Source organism: Lycorma delicatula, chromosome 7 (genome assembly GCF_047948215.1).
Source record: "Lycorma delicatula isolate Av1 chromosome 7, ASM4794821v1, whole genome shotgun sequence".
NCBI lineage: Eukaryota > Metazoa > Arthropoda > Insecta > Hemiptera > Fulgoridae > Lycorma > Lycorma delicatula.
In genome coordinates this window covers 28,913,348-28,935,408 of record NC_134461.1, presented here as the reverse complement: position 1 = coordinate 28,935,408, position 22,061 = coordinate 28,913,348, and the positions used below count along the sequence as shown (strand labels likewise).

Here is a 22,061-nt window from a genome sequence, read left to right as displayed (position 1 = left end):
ATCTATTATAACTAGCTGTTAATACACCGATCTGCTTGTTTTTGTATTTTTAAAATTGAATTTAGATGAATATCTCCATAACAGAATTAAATACACTATATGTATATACATAAAACTATAATAAAATGTAACAGAGAGAATTTAATTTGAGATTTCTTTCACATATTTGGAAATTAGCACCCACAGGAAACAGATAAAAATTAAATATAATAAAATTATATTTAATTTTTTTCTAATAAATAAGCAGAAAAACGTAATTTTATATAGCGCTTGTAACTCCATTATTTTCCTGGTTTTATGACACAGATGGAAGTCCTGATGCCAAACTACCAAAGGACACCAGCAGCACACAACGAAAACTAATGGTTAACAGCTCACTCACTAATCAAGTGTGATTTAACTTTGACATTTATATGAATTATGATAAGAACAATGCTAATGCCAGTGTTAGTAAAGAAACAAATTCAACACCAGAAAACATTACGAAATAGAAAAGCAAACTGTGTGATATTAACACTAAAAGGTTCATTATCTCATGAGATGAACGTGTTGTAATAAATATCTGTCTATTCATCACGCAATTAAAGATTACTCATTAAAATACATAAAATATAATTTTTTTTAAAAATTGTATCGATTTTATTTATTAATTTTCTTAAATTTAAAGACAAAGTTAGAAAATATTTGACAATATATTTCAATTTTTGTTCATTAAAATATGCAATTTGGCCTGGAAATATCAATTTTTTTCAATAAAAAGCTGTTGTCTGGCTGCCCTTCCCCCCTACTAAAAGTTTTAAAGTTTTATTATAGTTAAGGCTGAAATAATTTAATTGGTACTTTTAAGTTTTAATTTTGTTTAGAGGTAAGTATAATTAATTTTGAACAATAAACAAATTTAATGAGGCAGAACTTTATAGGGGGGAAATGGGTAAAAGAAATTCTATTAAAATAAATTTGGATAATTTTTTATAAATACAAATCAATCACAGACTACATAAATTGATGTTTAATTCATTCTTAAACCATTCTTCACTGAACCACTTCTCTTTATAGCAACAAAAAAAATGTTTAAAAAGTTAATCTACAATTTACTACATGGCAGCTTTAATTTAATAATTAAAATTTAAATACAAGTCTAGTTATTCTCATTATAAATCTAAACGGGAATTAAATTTAATTAAACTAAAATCAATTCAATAAGTTTAGTTTTAAATACAATTTCTTTTAATTAATTATTTATCTGATAATCTGATTTATTATTTGAACTGCTTTCAACTTATTTGAAATAGCTTTAGAATGAACATAAAACAGAACATCTAATGCTATAATCTAAAATTATAATTGATTGTTATAGTAAGAATTTAAGAACATATGACAATTCTAATACTCGAGAGAGAAAGAGAGAGAGAGAGATTAAAAAGGAGCAGAAATCCAGCTTTTATCCGATAGTTACCTCAGCTGCTGATTTGGTTTATTTGCAAACCCAGACGATAATGATAGGAACACATTCCTCTGTAGTTCAATGAAAACTGTAGAAACTCTTAGCATTATAATGAAAATTCATAATATGCTTCTGCTATAAATTTGGTAATAATAATTTTTGTTACTACAAATCTAAAAAATATTACAAAATTGAAAAAAATTAGGATTTTAAAAGATATAATTATTTTATAAATAGAAATTATAATATTAAAATATACATTATTAAATTAGATCAGTAGATTAACACATTTTATTTTAATTTAAATGTAATAGCGACAATAATTTAAAATTGTTTCAGAAAACTGGGAGCTGCATGAGAAATATATGTCACAAAGATGCTCAAATGCTCCTAATAATAAAAATAACATTTAGTGGAGAAAAATACACTCATTATAAATAATTATTCAAATAAAATAATAGTTTACAGAAAATAATAAAATACATCCAATACATTAAATACATAATAAAGTTACGAAAAAGAAATAAAAAATAAAATAAAATCACAACTGCAATCGCATCTTGCATTTTAACTGCAAAATAATAATATTAAATATATATCATATAAAGAGTATACGTATTCTTTCCATTACATGAATGGAAAATTTAGTTCACACAAACATAATGGAGCGGTGATTAACTGGCAACAAAATTTATTCATTATTTAGCCTATTTATTAATTTACTTATTATTATTAAAGTAACTAATAATAAAAAAAAATCATATAAATTTGTTAAAATTACATTTCTTTTTATACACACAAGAATATAAAATAACATGTGCAAATAAAAATAATACGCAGTACTTATCTATTATTAGTATGCCAATTATTTTCTGTTCTTAATATTGCTCTGTAACAGTACCATTGTTGATTCTGTTCTATTAATGTAAATTAAATTGTAAGCAATCAATAATTTTAATGATCTGATGTAATTCTTTGTTTCTTTCTATTTTCAATTATCTTTTTTCATTACAATAAACTTTTTAAACTTAACATCTTTAATTATTAAAAATAAATTATACTTTAACAAAGAAACATAGCATGAATAAAGTCAACTAAGCACTTAAATGGTAGAACATGTATAAGAGGTGGTATGATAGATGGGACTCGATGAATAAGCGACGTTGGACCCACCATTTAATCAGGGAGATCATACCAAGGGTTGAGAGGAGTTTCGGAGAATTAAACTTCCGGCTGATCCAGTTTCTTGATTGGACATGGGGCCTTTAGATCTTATCTGCACAGCAGAAATAGGGCTGAGGATGCAAACTGTCCATATAGTAGGGAGCATTACACTCCAGAACACTGGTATTCATATGCAGAAGGTGGACAGAAGAGAGGCACAATTGTGAAGTGACAATAGAGCCAATAGATGCCGATACTATTATTCAGCATCTGCTCTCTGGAGCTCGAGAATTCAAGGTAACCTCAAAATACATCACCAGTATACTACAACTGAAGGATCAGGAAGCAAGGGGGGGTGATGGACAGCCCCCTGTGGAGCCGCTGTCTGTCCGGGCTTGCTTAGATGTGCAACGGTGAGGAAGTATGGGACTCTGGGCATAAAAGACCAAGTCCAGCTGCCAGATGGGGACATTAAGAATGCCATAGCTGACTACAGCACTGCTACCCACATGGCTAGAGATAATGGCACCTCCCAGAGTCGTGTTTATGTTTAAATGTGGGTCCGACTCTGGGAGGCTGGGAAAAAAATAAATATTTAAAAGGTGGCTAAATTTATCATTAAGATATCACTTTAAAGGGCAGCTGTAAAATATAATTCAATAATTTCTTAATTCATAATTTTTAAGTTAAATAATTGTCGATTATTAAAAAGAAATTAACATATAGAATTACTAATTATTACATTATTCAAAAAGTAAAAGATACTAAAACTCACATTGATAAAAGTAAGATTGCTCTATAATATTTTTGTACTTTTTTTATTTCTAGTGATAATTCCAGAAGAATTCTTCCGAAGTATAGAAATTTCTATTCTACAGAACTATAAATTCTATTTCATATAGCTAGTTTTGCAAAAAACATTTTATCAAGAATTATTACATCTGATCTCCTAAAGTATACCATTATGCAACTTATCGTATATAAATAATACTCCCCTTCATTTATTTAATGGGCTCTGAGGACACTTTCATATGTCATTATATGCATAAATGTGAAGATAACTGTAAAGATGAATCTGATGAATATCTGAATCTATCTAGATCTCTGTACAAAGAAAGAGATAATTGTAATACCTTTCTGTATTACATTTTCTATTCAGAAAAATCATTACAATTACTGTTAAAGGGATAAAATATTATACATATATATATATATATATATATATATATATATAACAACAAAACCTAAAAAAAAAAACTAATATCAATAGTCAGTCAACTTTCTCAGGATCCCACATCATCAGTCAGTCCATAATTCTACAATCGCATCAACAAACAACAAAAGAGAAATAAAACTTAAAAATTTGGAAAAATAACACTCTAAAAACTACAAAATTTGTAACAACATAATTACACTACCATTATTCTAATAATATAGTGAATTATTCCAATAATGGCAGTGTAGTTGTGTTCTTGTTACAAATTTTGTGGTTGTTACAGAGTTATGTTTTCTAAATTTTTAAGTTTTTATTTCTTTTTGATTGATGCAATTTTATACAATTATGTACTGACTGATGATGTGGGATCCCACTAAAGTCAACTATTAGTATTAGTTTTTAGGTTTTTTTGTTACTGTGTTTGGTGGTTAAGTTATTGTTTTTTTAAATATATATATATATATATATATATATATATAAGATTTGAAATCCATTAATATTAAGATATGAATACAGAGTACTCTTGTGTTAAACAGAAAACAAGTGGAATACTATCAGTCAATAAATGCCAAGTAATTAATTATTAGCAACAAATTAACAACCATTGAAAAAATTATTTTTTTAATCCTAAACCACACTACATAAATACATATATATCCTAAATTTAAAAACAAAAGAAAAGAACAATAATAATAATACCAACAGTCAAAAGCAGCCAAATTAGGCATCACTAAAGGAAAAAATCCAAAATAATCATAATAATAATAAATCAGTAGACAAATGTCTAATATTACAAGAAAAATATTATAAACATGTAATATTTATAATAATATTTTTTTAGGATGCATAACAGAACAATGTAGCTGCTCCTTATACAGCTGCCACTGTCGATTACATCACTGAATATAACAGTCTTAATAATAACAATGCCACTATTATAAGTAAAAAATGACTGCTACTGCTATATAAAAGAATAAGAATATTAAAAAAAAAATTATAATAACTTGTAAATAAACCTTATGTGTATTTATTGTACTAAAAATTAAAAATTAATTACATACTCTAGAAAACAGTTAATTTAGTTATTAAAACATACTAAAACTATGTAATTTTTATTATACCTTCCACCAAATTTAGTTTTTTCATAATTATACACAGACAAACCATTTAACAGATAGATAAAATTTTATCAAAATAAATAAAGGTCAGCAAATTCTAATATATAAATGCGAAAGTTTGTGGCAGGTTCTTTCTGTCTGTTTGCAGTATTATCATACGAGAACCAACTGACCGATTTCTTTCAAATTTTAGATACATTCATGTTATCCCAGGGAAGGGTTTAAGCCCTAGATCAAGGATATAGCCCCCTTAGGGGTAAAGTTATGAAATTCTCCTCATCAAAAGTCCGTGTACTTTTGTTACTATACTTATTACTATAATAAAGTCTTTTGTAATTTACTTTCTTTTTCAGGTATTTTTAAAGTTTGTATACTTCCTTCTTTGTCATTTCCTCTTCTCTTTTCTTTTTTTGTAGAAAATGTTCCTTTTTAGTAATATAAATGCGAACACAGCGAAGGGGTCCAGGAGGCTTGACCCCTTGGCTAAACGAGAAATATTACATAATATGTATTAGCTTTTTAATTTACGTACTATATAATGCATTTAAAAATATTAAATTATACTTAACAGATTACTGAGATTTATTTTGCTATCTTCATCAGCCAAATCAAAGAAGCAAGCTGAAAATTTTTTATGCTTGATTCAATGAAATGGCAAAATATCATTAGTTTTAAGTCAATGATATTCATAAATGATATCTCACTAAAAGAGATAATCTCAAGAGACTTATTACTCTTCCTGGTACCTTAGATGGTTAAATTTGAATTCACCCTACCTTGAAAAACAGCAAAGCGAACAAACAATACAGTGCAACAAACTATGTTCAGACTGAAGTGTGATAGTTATGTACATATATAGAATTATGCGAGATCAAAGGGTAAAAAAAAAACTGTTCAAACACATTGAATACTTTTGCCTACATGATTCAAGCCAAAGTATTTTAATAAATAGAAAAAAAAGATGAATCAAACAGAAACAAATGAAAAAATCTAAAAGGGATATTTTGGACAAAATATACAAAAATTGTAGCTGAAGAACCTTCACGTAACTGGCATAATTCGAACACACAGCTCGACACTTTGCTGAGAACTAATTTCCTAGTAGTACAGAAGCAGTGTTATATGCAACCTTCTTGTGTTATATTACCAATAAATGATATTTAGTATAATCACTTAACAGGTTTATGTCCTTCACTAATTTCAATTACAGCAAGACTAAACTTTGTGTATGTAAAACCAGTAGCTTCCATCAAGATATGCATATTTAAATAAGAGACATGAAATAAATACATAAATATTTACTATAAATAAATAAAGGAGAAGAAAGATCAAATGAATTATATCATTCACATAAGTTTAGATACTTATTATATTTAAAAGATTTTAATATCAAAACAAAATAATTAAAAGCACAAAATCCCTGTTCAGATTTTTAAAAGAATTACTCAGATTCTTAACAGAAATTAAAAATAATGCAATAAGAACTCTAGTAACTCCTTATAAGCTATTAAATTGAAGAGATAAAATTAAAACCAACGAATACATAATTAGATTGTGAGATAGCATAAACCAACCTTATTAATTTTAGGTTGAGATGGGACAAAGACAACTTACCTTAATGAAATTAATTAATTGTACATATTAATTGTACAAAACATCTAAATCTTTTTTATTCAATCTAAAACAAAATTTCTATAAACCATTTACTTTCTTTCTTATTAATTAGAATTTACAATTTTACAATTATGTTATTATCATCCTCTCTATAAGCAACAAACAATACCACATCAGCAACGAAGAATAACCCCTTGTAGTAATTACCTCAATCAAATTGTTTTGTCGAGGAACTGTTTTCTTAAATAATGAGTTATTCAATTTCTCAGGTGCTGCTACTTTTGCTATATGTAACACTGCAACTTTAATTGAATTTAAAATGTCAGTCACTACAGATAAAAACACTTGGTCGCAAGAAATCTTTCATACTACCTGAGGAATTTATTGTAAAAATCCTAAAGTCATGGAGCAAATGACAGGAACCAAGAATCAGCTCAAAAGAGGAGAAGAAATGAGAGATTTCATCGTTGGATTTCATGGAAAAGCAAAGGAACAATAAAAAGTAATCCCTGAAATAAAAGTCTACAGAAAACTTTCTAGTACAAACATAGCTGAAGATTGTTAAGCACACAAAGTCGAATCCACATCACACCTTGTCTCACATGATTAGTCTCCTTACTCAAACCTCAAAAATTCTCACCACAATAATCCATAGAAGATTAGAAAGTAAAACAGATGTGCTTACAGATGAAGTTTTAGGTTTATTTTTTTTTTGGGTTTAGGCGAAGGAGAGGAACAACGGAAGCAATTCTTGCTTTGAGAATGATGACAAAAAGAAGAATGGAAAAAAGAAAGCACACATTCCTTGATTTTATAGACATAGAAAAAGCATTTGGCACTGTTCACTGGGAGATGTTCAAAATATTAAAAAATATTGGTGTAAAATATCACAACAGATGAATAATTTGGCAACTATATAAAAATGTGACAGCTGCCATAAATATTGGTAAAGCACAGGAAGAAGCAAAAATTTGGAAAGGTGTAACACAGAGCTGTAGTTAACATGTTATGTTTTGTGGATGACATTGGCATCAAGATATTTGTAGGTGAAAGCGAAGAGAAATTATGATGGAGGAGGTGCTGAGCAGACAATATAATCTAAGAATAAAACAAAAGTGATGGTCTGTAGTACATGAACAGCCTAGCATAAATGTAAGGTTGAATGGAAGCAATATAAAAGAATTTAGAGAGTATACCTAATTAGGGAGTAACTTAACAAAAGATGGAAAAAGAGAGATATTAAAACTAGGGTTGGACAGGCTAAAACTGCTTTTAATAGTAAATGAAAGCTGTTAACCTCAAAAAATGTTACATTAGAAACATGAAAGAGATTTCTTAAATGTTACATATGGAGTATAGCTCTCTCTATATGATTGGGAGATGTGGACAATGGGAGTAGAGGAGAGGAGAAAACTAGAAGCTCTGAAAATGTGGTTTTATAGGAGGTATTGAAAATGAGATGGATCGATAAGGTCAGTAATGAAGACATCTTGGAGAGAATTGGAGAAAAAAATATTTTTGGCAAAATATTATGAGAGAAGGGATGAACTAATTGGCCATTTTCTGCATCACAAGATCTTGTTAAATAGAATAACAGAAGGTTACATACAGGAAATAAGGAAGAGAAACACCAAGACTTCTGTATATGAAACAAATTGCCAATGATGTCAGAATTAACTCCTACGAGGAGATGGAGCAGAGAACGCAGAGTATAACAGAATGGTAGACTACCACAAGCCAATCTGAGGATTGTTAACTAAAGAAGAAGAAGAAGATCATTCAGTAAGACTGCTGCAAAAAGCATGGGAAAATGTGACTGAAGCAACATTAAAGCTAGCATTCTATCATGCTAGCTTTTTTGTACAAGCTGAAAAGAATAATCTGTGATTTAGAAGACAATCTGTTTACAGAGTGAATAAAATAACTTAAATTGCCACAAACACTTGCAGAAGGATTTTGATGTTAACTTAAGCATCAACGATAACTTGACCACATTTAGGAGACAATGCAATAATATAGAACAAAATCACTCAAAACTATGACAAAGAAAGTGAAGAAAAGGATGAAACAGTTCAGAGATAACACCGTCTTCCAATAAAGAAGCTCTTGATGCTACTCGTCTTGTTTTTACCTATTTCAGCTGTCATAACATTGATGAGAATTTACAGACAGGTTCTGAACATCGAAGAAGAAATAAAAGTCATTTTCTTACAATCAAAATATAAACAATCATTATCAGTTACTTTAAACAGGAAAAAATATTCATCAAAACTGATCCATACAAGTGAAATTTTTAACTTTAAAAGCGATAAGTGACTTAAATTTTTTTTAGCTTGTGTGTATTTGAAATGTTCTTCTATTCATGAATGAAATGATATAAATTTCATTTTTTTACTTCTTTGATATTTTTGTAGTGTGTTAATGTATTTACATAAGTGTTATATGTTTGTGAATAACTACAGACTTGGTACCCAACTTAATGGTAAGTGAATTCATATTTTTGTTACACATTATGCCAGTTCAATTTATATCAAAGTAAGATACTATTACATATTTTATAGCCTTTAAAAAATTATGAATAAAATTAAAACAAGAAATAAAACTTTACAGAGTTGTTATATTTAGGTATGACGTTAAACATGTCAAATAGCATCTCTTCTGGTTTGAAAACATGCAATTCTAGATTTCTTTTCCCCTCTCTCAATGGAAATCTCATTATTGTGGCAAAAACTCTGGGTCCCTTGAAATCTGTTATAGAGATATTTGACTCAAATTTGTAATTGAAAAATTACAAATAAATTGTAAAACAAGGTGTTTGTGAATGTTTGAAAAAATTAATATATAAATTAAAAACTGAAATAACAGTGTATGAATTTAATACATGCCAAATATTTATGATTAATTTTTTAAGGTCACAATACTTATCTGAATAGCTGTAGAAGGATTAGTCATTCTGAGCTTAGGTGGAAGCGAGTTTTGTTAGATATTAAGAAGAATGATTTTCCTAATATCAATATACTTAAAGGTGTCACCAATATATTTTGCGATCCTTGTAGTAACATACTCATAAAAGAAATAATAAATGTACAAAGAGGTAATAATTATTATCATTTCTACATAAATTTAATACCTAATTAATAAGAAACAGATATAATTAAAAAAATTAGAATAAAATTTTTCTCAAAACTGTAAATGATCTTTTAGAGATGATGATACTAATAAAAGATATCATGAAAGAGAGGTGCCGAAAGTAACAAAAAAGTGAATTGGAAAGAACATTTTTTAAAAATAAATCAATGAATGTCTGTCTATGTCTGTCTATTTCATGGTACATAATAAAAAAAGAATATAATTAAATACTTTAGTCAGATGTACCAATGATTTAAAACAAGAAAAACATATCATGATTTTTTTTTAAATATTTTGACAAACTAATTAAAACCATGCATTAAAATATAAAATTTAAACAATTCCACGTTTCAAATTAATTTATTTTTCTTGTTTCCTAAAGAAATGCATATTTAACAAAGAACTTGTTAAACTATAAAAAAGCAAAACAAATTCAATTTAAGTTCAATGTTGGTAAAACAAAACATTGCAGTAAATAGAAGTACGATAGAGTAGTGACATCTAACATTATATATTTGCTATAACTTAATTTTTAAAATTTTTACTAGTATTCAAAAACTTTAATACTAGTTTTGAATAACTGATTTTACTAGTACAAAATCTGCAATTTCATACGCGTAAGTAAAGTACAGTTTTCCTGATTTTTATATTAAAGCATAAATACAACAAAATACTACGAAAAAATAGTTCAGTCAACAAATAAAGAACACAAAAAAAAATATTTTACAAAAATACTAATCCGAAAAAATATAAGACTGAAATGTCATAAGGTAACGTAAACAAATAACAAAAATACATGTAGTAGCAGTAGCAGTGTATCGATAGCAGCACTGAATTAAGAACGCTGCCATAACATGATGTTATGCTACATTGTAATGGTGCTGCTCTAATCCTAGAGCTTAGGCCTCTTAATATCGAGGTCGCTTGAATCACCGCTATCATCAGGATGCAAGGGCTGGAAGTCCGGAATCTGTTCACGAGGTGGATTCCATCCCTCGCCACGAAGTGGCGGTGAACCTGACGCTTTTGGTGTCACGCCTCCTCCCTATAACAAAACCAACGAAGAAATTAATAAATCATCAATAATCACAAAAAAACTCAAAACTACAATCAATTTAGCATTTTAGCCACACTTCCCATTATTTTACCATTAAACAATAACAGTCATCGCTGTCATTATTTCTAAAACAAAAATTTATCACAAACATGACAATCTCTGTGTGCCTAAACCGATCCTACAACAGAGCAAGCAATTTGAAACCGCTTGCTTTTATTCCAGCCCTTGACTGACTGACTGACCTTAGTCCTTGCTAATTGCTGATTGACTCACAATGTCATTCTTTAAATTTCGGACAACACCACTTACAATCTGTAAAAGAACTGAAGGAGACAGATTGATGAGAAAATTAAATAGCTACTGTGGATTTTCTCAACAAAATCACAGATTGTAAATGCAGAATTTTATGAGTGATGACACATGGTTTCATCTATCTGGATATATTACTTAGTTATTCATTCACATAATTTGTAAAAGCTTAATATAAAAAATAATTTTCAAAAGATAAAATCAAATCATTAAAACATGGATTACATTACAGTTTACAATGGATTTACAAATTTATTAAATTACAGTAAAAGTATGTAAACAGTACACACTTTTTAATTTTTAATGTTCATATTTAAGTCCTAATGTTATTTCTCAGTTAATACTTCAAGCTACTTTTACATATTTAACTAGATAAAATACGTTCCCTGAATAAGATTCATTAAATTCATTTGATCCCTACCCTAATAAAAAAAAATTATTGCCCTAAATAGTGAACCTGCGTTAAGGTGAGGGATTGAAGAAATTTCAAGTATTGATTGCACATATTGAAAATGTTTATATTAATACAGTTATGAAAAAAAATTTGCATCAAAACATAAATTAAGCAAATTGTAATTTATACACTAATTTCTTTATGAAATAAAGAAATTATTTAAGTTTTACCTTAAACTCTCCTTAATTCAAATTTGACAAATTGAAAGAAACAGAGTATATCATTGAAAATGCCTTACTACCACAGTGAAATTTTTTCAGTTTTCAATAATAAGACCTCCAGCAACTCTTTTTTTAGTTCCTACCATGAAAAATGTAATTGGTTTTTATCAGATAAATTATGCAAGTCTTTATATATGATTGTTTGATAGATTATATTTTATACTGACAGAATAAAGTAATCATATGGCTTGTGAAACATATTTCTTAAATTCTGCTTTTAAACCTTAATCGATGAGTATTGTTGATGGGAAATATTTCTATTAAAGAAAATACCAGGTACTGAACACCAGCAACTCTAATTGACTGTGAATGAAATTACTTTCTGATAATAAAAATGTTATATGGTATATCGTTTCTAGTAATTACATTATCAGTCCAATATTTTTTTATTCGACTGTTGCTTCAGAAATGCCATAATTTTCAAAGAATTCTAAGTGCAGTAGATCTATGAGTGCTTCTTTCAATAAGATTATTTGTGGCAAGATAAATGACTCGCACCTTATATTTGATTGGCCCATGTTAAGAAATTTTCTACTAAAGAACTGAGCCTTAACCTTTGCTGTCAAACCATTCTTTATGGTTGCATATGCCCTGGATTAATTCACATGTAATTTTTATAAACACTAATTTATAAAGTTTAAAATATACATCACATTTTGAATTAACTTAAAAGTAATCTTCAAACACCACCAATGTCATTCATGGAATAAATTTCCATCGGGAAATTAAAGTCCTTACACAACTTATATGCTGTGAGGCTAAGCCCTTGAGATAAGGCTAGTTTTAAGTTATTTATTCTGTACGTCTACTTTCTGATGTACAGCTAGTTTAAAGAACATTTGCAAACTGTACGTTTGGTTTCTTAACTGGATGTGACTAATTTATTTCTACAAACTGCAGTCAGAAAGATGTAAAAATATAACGGAAATAGAATAGAAAAATGAAATGAAATAGAATCTAGATTAAAACATTTTCCATATTTTGGCTTGATTATTTAAATAACTGTTAACATAAATTAATAACTAATTAAAAAACTGAATTCATCCATATTTCCAAAATCGTTAAAATTTATTTATATAACAAACATAATTTTTTTAAATATTTTAATGCTCAATATCACTGATTTACATGACCCTCACAATTAACAATTACCCTTTTATAACAATTTTAAAATAGTGACTATTGCTAGTCTCTCTTAAAAATGAAATTCTATTAAATAAAATTGAGGAGAAGCTTGAGTAATACAATTGGAAAACCATATATCGACAAATGTTCTTACACTATCTAGTTACATTTTGAACATTTAAATAAATTAATGTGTTTACCTATTAATTTATATATATATATATATATATTTATATATATAAATTTATATATTTATATATTTATATATATATATATATATATTACCGATTTATATATTAAATCGGTGATTGAAAATAAATAAAAAAGGGTATATTTTAATTTACAATTTTAATAATTAAATATATTATCATTTGGAGTACACCCATCTTGTTTAAAATTGGTTTTTTGACATAATTCCCTCACATCAGCATTTTTTTTTTCAAAATTCAAATATATATTTTTTTAAGTACAATAATTATAAATAAATTTCTTTACTTATTTTCAGTCCATCCCTTGCTTTAATAATCCACTTGTTTTTATACGTAAAAATTTTACCTAAAAAAGTAACTAAACCTCGTATTTTAGTTTTGTGCACTGGATAAAGCGTACAAAAATAATGTTTTTGAATGTTTAAACTTCCATGTAGTTACTCACTTTTCATATGGATGAAAAGTGAGTAACTTGAGATCAAATGTTAACAATTAAAAGCAACCATGCATTAGAAAATTAACAAAAAAGAATATATAAACTTATTTTTTTTAAATTTGGTAAAAAAGTTAACAAAAATAAATAAAAATAATAAACCTACTTTACTTTAGCATCTCACTATTAATTTACTCAACTTCAAACACTGTTATAACAAAATATTAATTATTTAAAAACACAATCAAAAATTAGATGAACATGAGCGAACAAAACATTGCTGGAATGAATCCTTAAAGTCTGTACACCTTCAACTCCATCTAAAAACTTTTAACGTCTTGTACTTTCAACATCTTTTTTTTTTACAAAGAGCTCCAATCCTCTCTTGATGAAAAATGTTTCTAAATATTTCCTTGCTAATATTTTACACACAACCAAAGTCTTCAAGAAAATTAATTCCTATATAAATTTTAACAATTCACACGTTAACAAACAACAGATTTTTCAACCATTCTTGACAGACACAAGTAACATCTGTGTCTCTCACTTATACATTCCACAACTGCACACAATGTATAAGATTTATATATGACCTAAAGATCAAAAGGAACTCCTCAATTGCCTAGTTCTGTTTAATATTTGCTCTACCATATTTGGCAGCTCATTTACTAATATTGATACAGATAACCAATAAATATTCTGAAAGGTATGTGTAAATTTTTGGAAAAATTAATATAAATTTTATAGTATTTTCTTTGTTGGATTCACATAATGAATAATACAAAGGCAAAATTAAACTAATTAAAATTCATTTTTTTATTACATAAGTTTGCTGACTATATAATTAAACAAAAATATTAGGTCTAGTTCATCAGATACTTAATGTAATATACTATTATGTTTGTATGTGGTCATAAAGAAGTTTATTTTATAAATGAAGCGTGAAGTAGGTTGTTCTAATTATTTAATATGTGAAGGCAAACCTGATATTAATATTTTACTTTGTAGATAGTTAATAATATATGAAATAGTATTTTAATAATCACAGTTCTGCTTTTCTATACACTTTTATTTCACGGTGACCATAAATTCACCAGAAACATTTTACTAAAAATATAAAAAATTTTAAATTATATAACTGTGAATTCATTCTTAGTAAAGAATCAATTAACTTGAAACTCTATTGATATGATTTTTTTAATTAAAATTCATCTGATTATGTGATCAAAAAAAAGGGATTTTTAACTAATTAAATTTTCTTTAATAAGTCTAGTGAAAGAAATTAATGTCCTAAAGTGATTTTTTTTCATCAAAAAATTTCTACAAAAATCTACTATCGGTAATATCACTTCCACTTCCTACCGAACAGTTATTTTCATACATTAACATAATTTTCTGATTGACTGATTAGCTGTTTCTGACTCCATTTTTTATTCCCTATTCGATTTGTTGTAAACACTGAATGCAGTTCCTGTTGAAATCTTCAAGAGCAACATGTACGTTCACCCAGAACACACTATTATTACATGATGACATCATAGTAGTGTTTTAATGAAAATTTTGCCTTTACGTAGATTTTCAAAGTACTTGATGTGATACAAAGTATCTCCTTAAATCGGTAATATATATTTATATACATGAAGGAATTTTACACCTTCATCATTGGGTCTGATAACACAACACTTATTGTTGTTTCAGTGACAAGTAAAAACAAAACAGCCCAATATATTTTAGCTAATTCAATAATTTTGCGAATCAATTTCTGATAAAACTTTTTCAAAATTTTTTGAATTTAGGAAAAATTCTATTTATTCAAAATTTAAAGCCTTGTTGCACATGTATAGTAAAAGTTATAAATTTTCAATTCCTGATCACATACTGTCTTAATTATAAATTTATTAATTTTTTTTTTTTTTTTAAATTACAGCTGACTTATTTATACAACTAAAGATCTAGCCCTCCCCATTATCAAATGATTTATATTTTTGATACAAATTTATTCCAAAAGTTTATAAAAGTTTTGAAAAAATTATTTATTAATATATAACTGTTGTAATATTTTTTTGGGCATTTATTCATTGGCCAATTAGTTATCTGGACAAACTAGATGGCAAAAACACTTTATCTTAAATTATCTCTTCTGAATGACCATTAATACTAATGTCCATTCCTAAATTCCTAAATCTAACATATTTCCTTTTTCAGCTTGGTATATATTATTTTATCATCAAATGGATTCATTCAGAAGTTATTATCTTATCAAACGACTATAACTATGTGTTTTTTTCACAAATAACAATAGTTTACCATTAGAAGACTGTTTAATTTAATGTTATGAATGAAAAACTGAATTACATCATATTTTACAGAAATTTTTTAACAATTCTTTTCTCAAATAAATAGAAAATGAATAAAACATGAGAAACTGGTTAGTCCAATAATGTTCAAAATGTAATAATTAACAATAAAATAAAAAAATTGGTAACTGAAAGTAAAAATGTGTAGGGAAATCATAAAATAAACAATAAAAGGAGGGAAAAAGTGAGATAGCAATAAATCAATAAAAACCAATTAAATATTAAATAAATTTAATATATTATAATTAATCTAACATTACAATCACTATAAATCGGTTCAATCATTATTATTACTATTATTATTACAATTAATAACTGTAATAATACTAATAACAGAAATAAAAACAAAAGTAGTTTTAAAAAAGATATTTGCTTGCGTATACAATTGTATTGCTATGCTGTCTTGACATAAAGAACCAGCAGAGCATGGCCTGCAAATGATCACAGCTCTTCTAATATATATATATATATATATAAATATATATATATTTTTTTTTAATGAAAAAGAAAATTTCATAAATATACAACTATTTTTTGCATATAAACTTAATACAGATATATTTTTAAACACATAATATACATTATATTGACAACACGCTTTCCTCCAAACAAATTTTTCTTACAAAAATTGAGATTAACATTATTTATAAGCATATTATACACTCACAACAAACAATAAAGTTATTATTGCACAAAATTCATCACAAATAAAAATTCAATGATACATTAAAAACATTAGCACATACTCATGCATACATACATACATACATTAATGCCAAATTATAACAGCTGGTACTGAGTATTTCAAAAGTAATAAACTGCAACATAAAGTACTAGTAAAATAGAACTTTTCAGTTATAACTATGGTACAATATATAAAATTCACCACTCATTACATACCTAATCCTTTGTACACAAAGTTAAAAAAATATGTCCCTCAGTAATCTAGTAAATAATATCAACAGGTAATATCAATATTTTAGAATGTAATTTATAGATTTTCTTTTTTATTATGATCAATACACCATCCTTAGATTTCTAATATATTTACAAAATCATTACAGGATTGTATTTTTATAAAATAAATCATTATATAACACACATTTATTTTAAGCAATCAATTGTGCTACATTTATTATTGAAGAAATTAAATAAAAAAATTCTTTTAAATTTGTATGAAAACTCTTAGCAGAAATTCAAACAAAATAAATATATTTTATAAAATTGTGTCGGCATAAATATTGAAAATTTCAATAAAAAATTATATGAAAAGTGAAAACTATTTTCTAAGTGATGACAATTTTTTTTTTTTAGCAGAAGTCAAACACATCTTAACACAGTGTAATTTATAAAATGATATGACGTGTATGATTAAAAATAAAAACAAAAATGACTTAAAAATACACAAAAAAAAATAATCCTTTTTAAATTCACATTCAGATTTTTGATATCGCAAATTGGAAACACATCTCTAATCCTTAATTAGGCACAGATTCCATATGTCTAAATTTAAAAATGAATTTTAAAAATAACATATTAAACATTTAAAAACAATATTTTTTTTTAATTTTATTTTTAATTAAAATATGGGCAGGCCTTCAGGAAATAAATACCAAATGAAAAGAAATAAGCCATTCTTCAGAAATGCAAAGGTGATAAATCTGCAACTAAGTAAAAGTAAGAAAAAATGCATAGAAACAATAATAACTATTATCAGGGAAGAGCTAAGGCTGTCTGCAGTGTAAAACTATAGTATTTTTTTACTATTAGTTTTCTAACAATACCAGTTTTCTTGAAGTTTCATATGCAAATACTATTAATATAAGAATGATTTAATGCTATATATTACACTGTTGTATTACATATATATATATATATATATATATACTACGCATACAAAAAATTATTAAAACGGATAAAAAACCTTTTTTGCTCTTCAAATCGCAAAAAATGTATTCCCTTTTAATGAACAAGTATAAAATCTGTACTTTACTATTACACTTTAATTAAAAATAATATTTATTTTATATATAAATATAAAAATATAAATTAAGAAATATTTGATACAAATAAAACATACGTACTTCATTCACACAACTATACTTTCACATACATAAAAATACATACATGCATACAAACATACATAGCAGAAAAACTGATAGAAAAGAGATAACGGATTAATGAAGAAGAGAAAAAATAAGGTTAAGAAGTGAATATTACACTTCCATTATTATAAAAAATGCATAAATTTCTTAATATAATTCTCATCACACATCTCACATTAAAAGTAACCGAAATGATATACACCACCTCCTCAGATCATTCTGGAAACTAATACCTTAACTAATAAATTGGCTTAATTGCCTAATAAATTTGGATTTTCAACAAGTTAAGTTTTTTTGCAAAGATACTTGGAACAGATTATGCATTATACCAAATAAAACAGTAATTAATAATACGAGTATATAAATTTTAAGGTTTTATACAGACTGTTATAAACAAAAAATGGTCATAAAATTTAAAAATATTTATTGTTTAGTGGAAGAAAATACTAACAAAAATCATAAAAATTAATAAAAAGAGGTAAAGATAATTTGATAAAAAAATCTCATTAATAATATATCTACAGTTGGCCGTGAATGCTATTTGGCAGCACCTTTTCTAGCAACCACTTTTTCCAAAAGATCGATTGATTAGATCAGAAAAGCATGCCTTACCTCCACGTGGTGCGGCTGGATAGATCAAACTACAGTTTGGCTAAACTAAACATAGCACCTCCACAACTCACAACCTTTGTTGTAATCTTGTCAAATTTATCTGGCAAAATTTAAATCATTATATCATGAAAATGGCTTCTAATGAAAGTGATTAATCTGAACATAACGTTGGGCATTCAAATTCCAGGGATTCCAACCGTTTGAAGCAACTAGGAGAATTGGAACTCGAGGAAAAATTTTTAATACAAGATCTAAAGAAGATCTTTTCTGGTTATGTACAACTTATTCACTTATTCAGAGTGGAAAATTAAAATAATTAACATCAAAATTGAAAAAATTAAATATATTATTATTAACTCTTTAAGAAACAAGATTCCTAGATGAAGAAACAATAAAATCAGATGGATTCAGAATTTTTAAAGGAAAAATTGGAAAAAAAACAATGCCACATCTAGGCAACAGCATTTATAGTAAACACTAAATTTCTAAACTCAGTTAAAGAATTTAAAAGTATTAGCCCAAAACTGCCTCTACTAGATATTAAATCAACCAATAAGACTTACACATTAATCGACTGTCACCCCCCATAAATGAAGGCAATAAAAGCAACCCAGAAAAAGTAGAAGAACTTTGGGAAACTTTAGAATTGAAATTCTGAAATTACCAACCAATAACATTAAGATACTGACATATTTTAATGCCCAATTACATAAAGAAAAGAAATATAATAAAATCATTGGAAATTATCTTAACCAAACAGAAACAGAAGAACTTCTGTTGGAAACAGAAGAACCAACAAAAAAAATTGTGGAAGATTAAGGGGTTGTACCAAAAGGGGTTGGCACAATCTTGTTATTCATATTTTTTCTGATCAATTTGGTATAATATTTATTCTTGTATGATAATTATAAATACGTTTAATAAAATATAGAAAATTATTTGACATGTTGCATATTTCAATATTTAAAAGCTTTGAAAATAAATGTGCTTCATAATTTGTGTTTGACATAGTTTTGAAATTCTGGGTTGGCAGCATGATCTACAGCTGGTCTTGTTATAGAGAAAAGAGCTGTTTTATTGTATCTGTATTGTGTGCTGTGGTAGTTTAGTGAGTTTGCTGTTTTTTTCATGCATGTGTATGTGTGTGTGTGTGTGTGCCTTCGATAATAATTACACACATGCCTAGGTCACAAAACATTTCCAAAAAGTATAAAACAAAACATAATTTCTGTACAAAAAGATGATCAAAACATAACCTCGACTAGTGAAAAGGGAAATATCAACAACTCCTCTTCAATCTGATGTAAGTAAAAGTTTCAGTAGAAGCTCTTCAGATAAAAAATTTCACAATCTCTGCACAAGAATAATAAATTCATGAATGTAGATGATGAAAACATAATTATTTTATTATCATTACTTAAAAAAATATGTTATAAGAGGTAGGGTCATGTCAGGGCTGTGGTGGTAATTTGAAATTAAATTTATCCAATTTATTTAGAGTAAATTTATCCACAATTGGACTTATGTCATTGATAAGTGTTTCTGGTGGTAACTGTGATACTGATAAAAGCTTTTTCTCCTCAACCTCTATTAAAACTAACTGTGGTGATAAAGAACATACTTTATATGATATAAATGTGAGGCTTGTTTATGGGCTACATGCGATAGGCAGAGGATATACTTCTGCTCTTACATTGAGTGGGATTTTTAATCTTCCTAAACCTACTCAATTCAATAAATATACTAAAATTATTAAACATGCTGTTCAATCTATTTGTGAAGATGTAATGTTGGAAGCTGTAGATGAAGCAGTTCAAGTGAATGAAGGAAATACAGATTTAAGTATAGCGCTTGACAGAACATGGCAGAAATGTGGTTTTACATCGCTCAATGGTATTGTTACAGCAACAAGCATGGACACAGGTAAAATGACTGAAGTGGCCACCATGACCAAACACTGTAGGTGCAAAAATAGACTGACCAATGAACACACAATTTATTGTCAGGCAAACTACAGTGGGGTGAGTGGGGGGGATGTTGACTAATGGAGCAAAGAAGATTTATGAACGGTCACTTACCCAAAATGTGCGATACATGACCTAACTGAATGTATTGACAGGTAAAAAGAAATGTATTTAAAACTTTAAGCTTTGTTTTCTGAAAACTTCATTTTTCTGGCTTTCATTTTTATCAACTTCTAAAGAAGATACAATTTTTTTTTTTTGGGTATTCTCACTAATGTTTGTGGGAAGCAGAATTACAAGCAATCATGTACAAAAAAAATTAAAAATTGAAGGTCATGTTTTTTTAGCATTTTTTAGCTTTTTCAAAAAAAATTATAACTTCACTCTAGCACAAAATTTCAAAAAACTATTTCCCTTAAATTGTTCCACAAAACTATGCTTTATAAGTTGTATAAATTTCAAATTATATTAATTACAGGATGCTGAAAAAAAATGAACATAAAAGCTTCTAATTTAACATTACAGAGATAGGGTGATATAACTCCCCTTCATGAGACTGTATCAAAATTTAAATTTAAAAATCATGTCCTCTTATTTTAAAGCACTACCCAAAAAGAAAAAGACATGGGTATCTCCAAATCCAATGTTGGATGAATTTCAATCAGATCATGTAGTACAGAATACTGAAATAAGAAAATTTTTAAATGCAACTTCAGACCATCTCTATCAAATTGAAATGAACTTCATTCCTAATAAAAAAAAACACAAATAAAAAGAAAAAATCCCAAGGTTTGATACTGATCTTTTGAAAACTAAACAAGATGAATTCCAAAAGGCCCAAAAGAAGGTGTAAATAACTATAGAGGAATTTTACTACTTTCAGTAACATACCAAATATTTTTTAACTCCTATTAAACAGGTTAGAACCACAAGTTGATCACAAAATTGAAGAATACCAAGGAAGATTTATAAAAGGTATATCATGTCAAAAACAAATTCTAAGTCTAAAATTAATAGCTGAAACTCACATGTTACAAAACAGACCAATATCCATCTCATTTATAGATTTTCAAAAAGCGTGACTCTGTGGATAGAGAAACATTAATTAAATGTTTAGAATATGGAGTTCATTTCAAGACGGTTAACTTTTAAAACTTATTCTTTACTGAAACAATTTCAAAAGTTAAATTCTTGGGAGAAATTTGCAAACCATATCAAATCAAAACAGGTCTAAGACAAAGAGATTGTCTATAACCCATACTTTTCAATATTGTATTAGATAAAATTATTAAAACAATCTGGGAGAAGAATAACAGACGAATAAAATTGAACACCAAAAAGGGGGAAATAAATCAAATGTTTAGCATTTGCTGATAATTTAGCTTTACCAGCAGGATAAGAAGAAGAAGAAGTAATTGCTCAAATCTTAAAATTATAGTTGAACAGGCTGACTTACAAACTTCCTTTTAAAAAACAAAAAACATGACAAACATTGAAATCTTCAACAAAAAAATAATCCATATCAAATTT

General features: G+C 27.1%; 1 protein-coding gene across 2 annotated transcripts in view; it reads right to left on the bottom strand.

Moving 5' to 3' along the window:
- Positions 1–10,367: 10,367 nt before the first annotated feature.
- The window catches only part of exd (PBX homeobox extradenticle), a 617,080-nt gene continuing 605,386 nt past the window's right edge, over positions 10,368–22,061 (bottom strand). The window contains exon 9 of one of the 2 annotated variants that reach the window (XM_075370540.1): positions 10,368–10,730. In XM_075370540.1, the coding sequence (XP_075226655.1) occupies positions 10,578–10,730 (153 nt within the window). In that variant the 3' untranslated portion in view covers positions 10,368–10,577. The remainder of the gene's footprint in view (positions 10,731–22,061) is intronic. The other variant, XM_075370541.1, reaches the window with a different exon arrangement.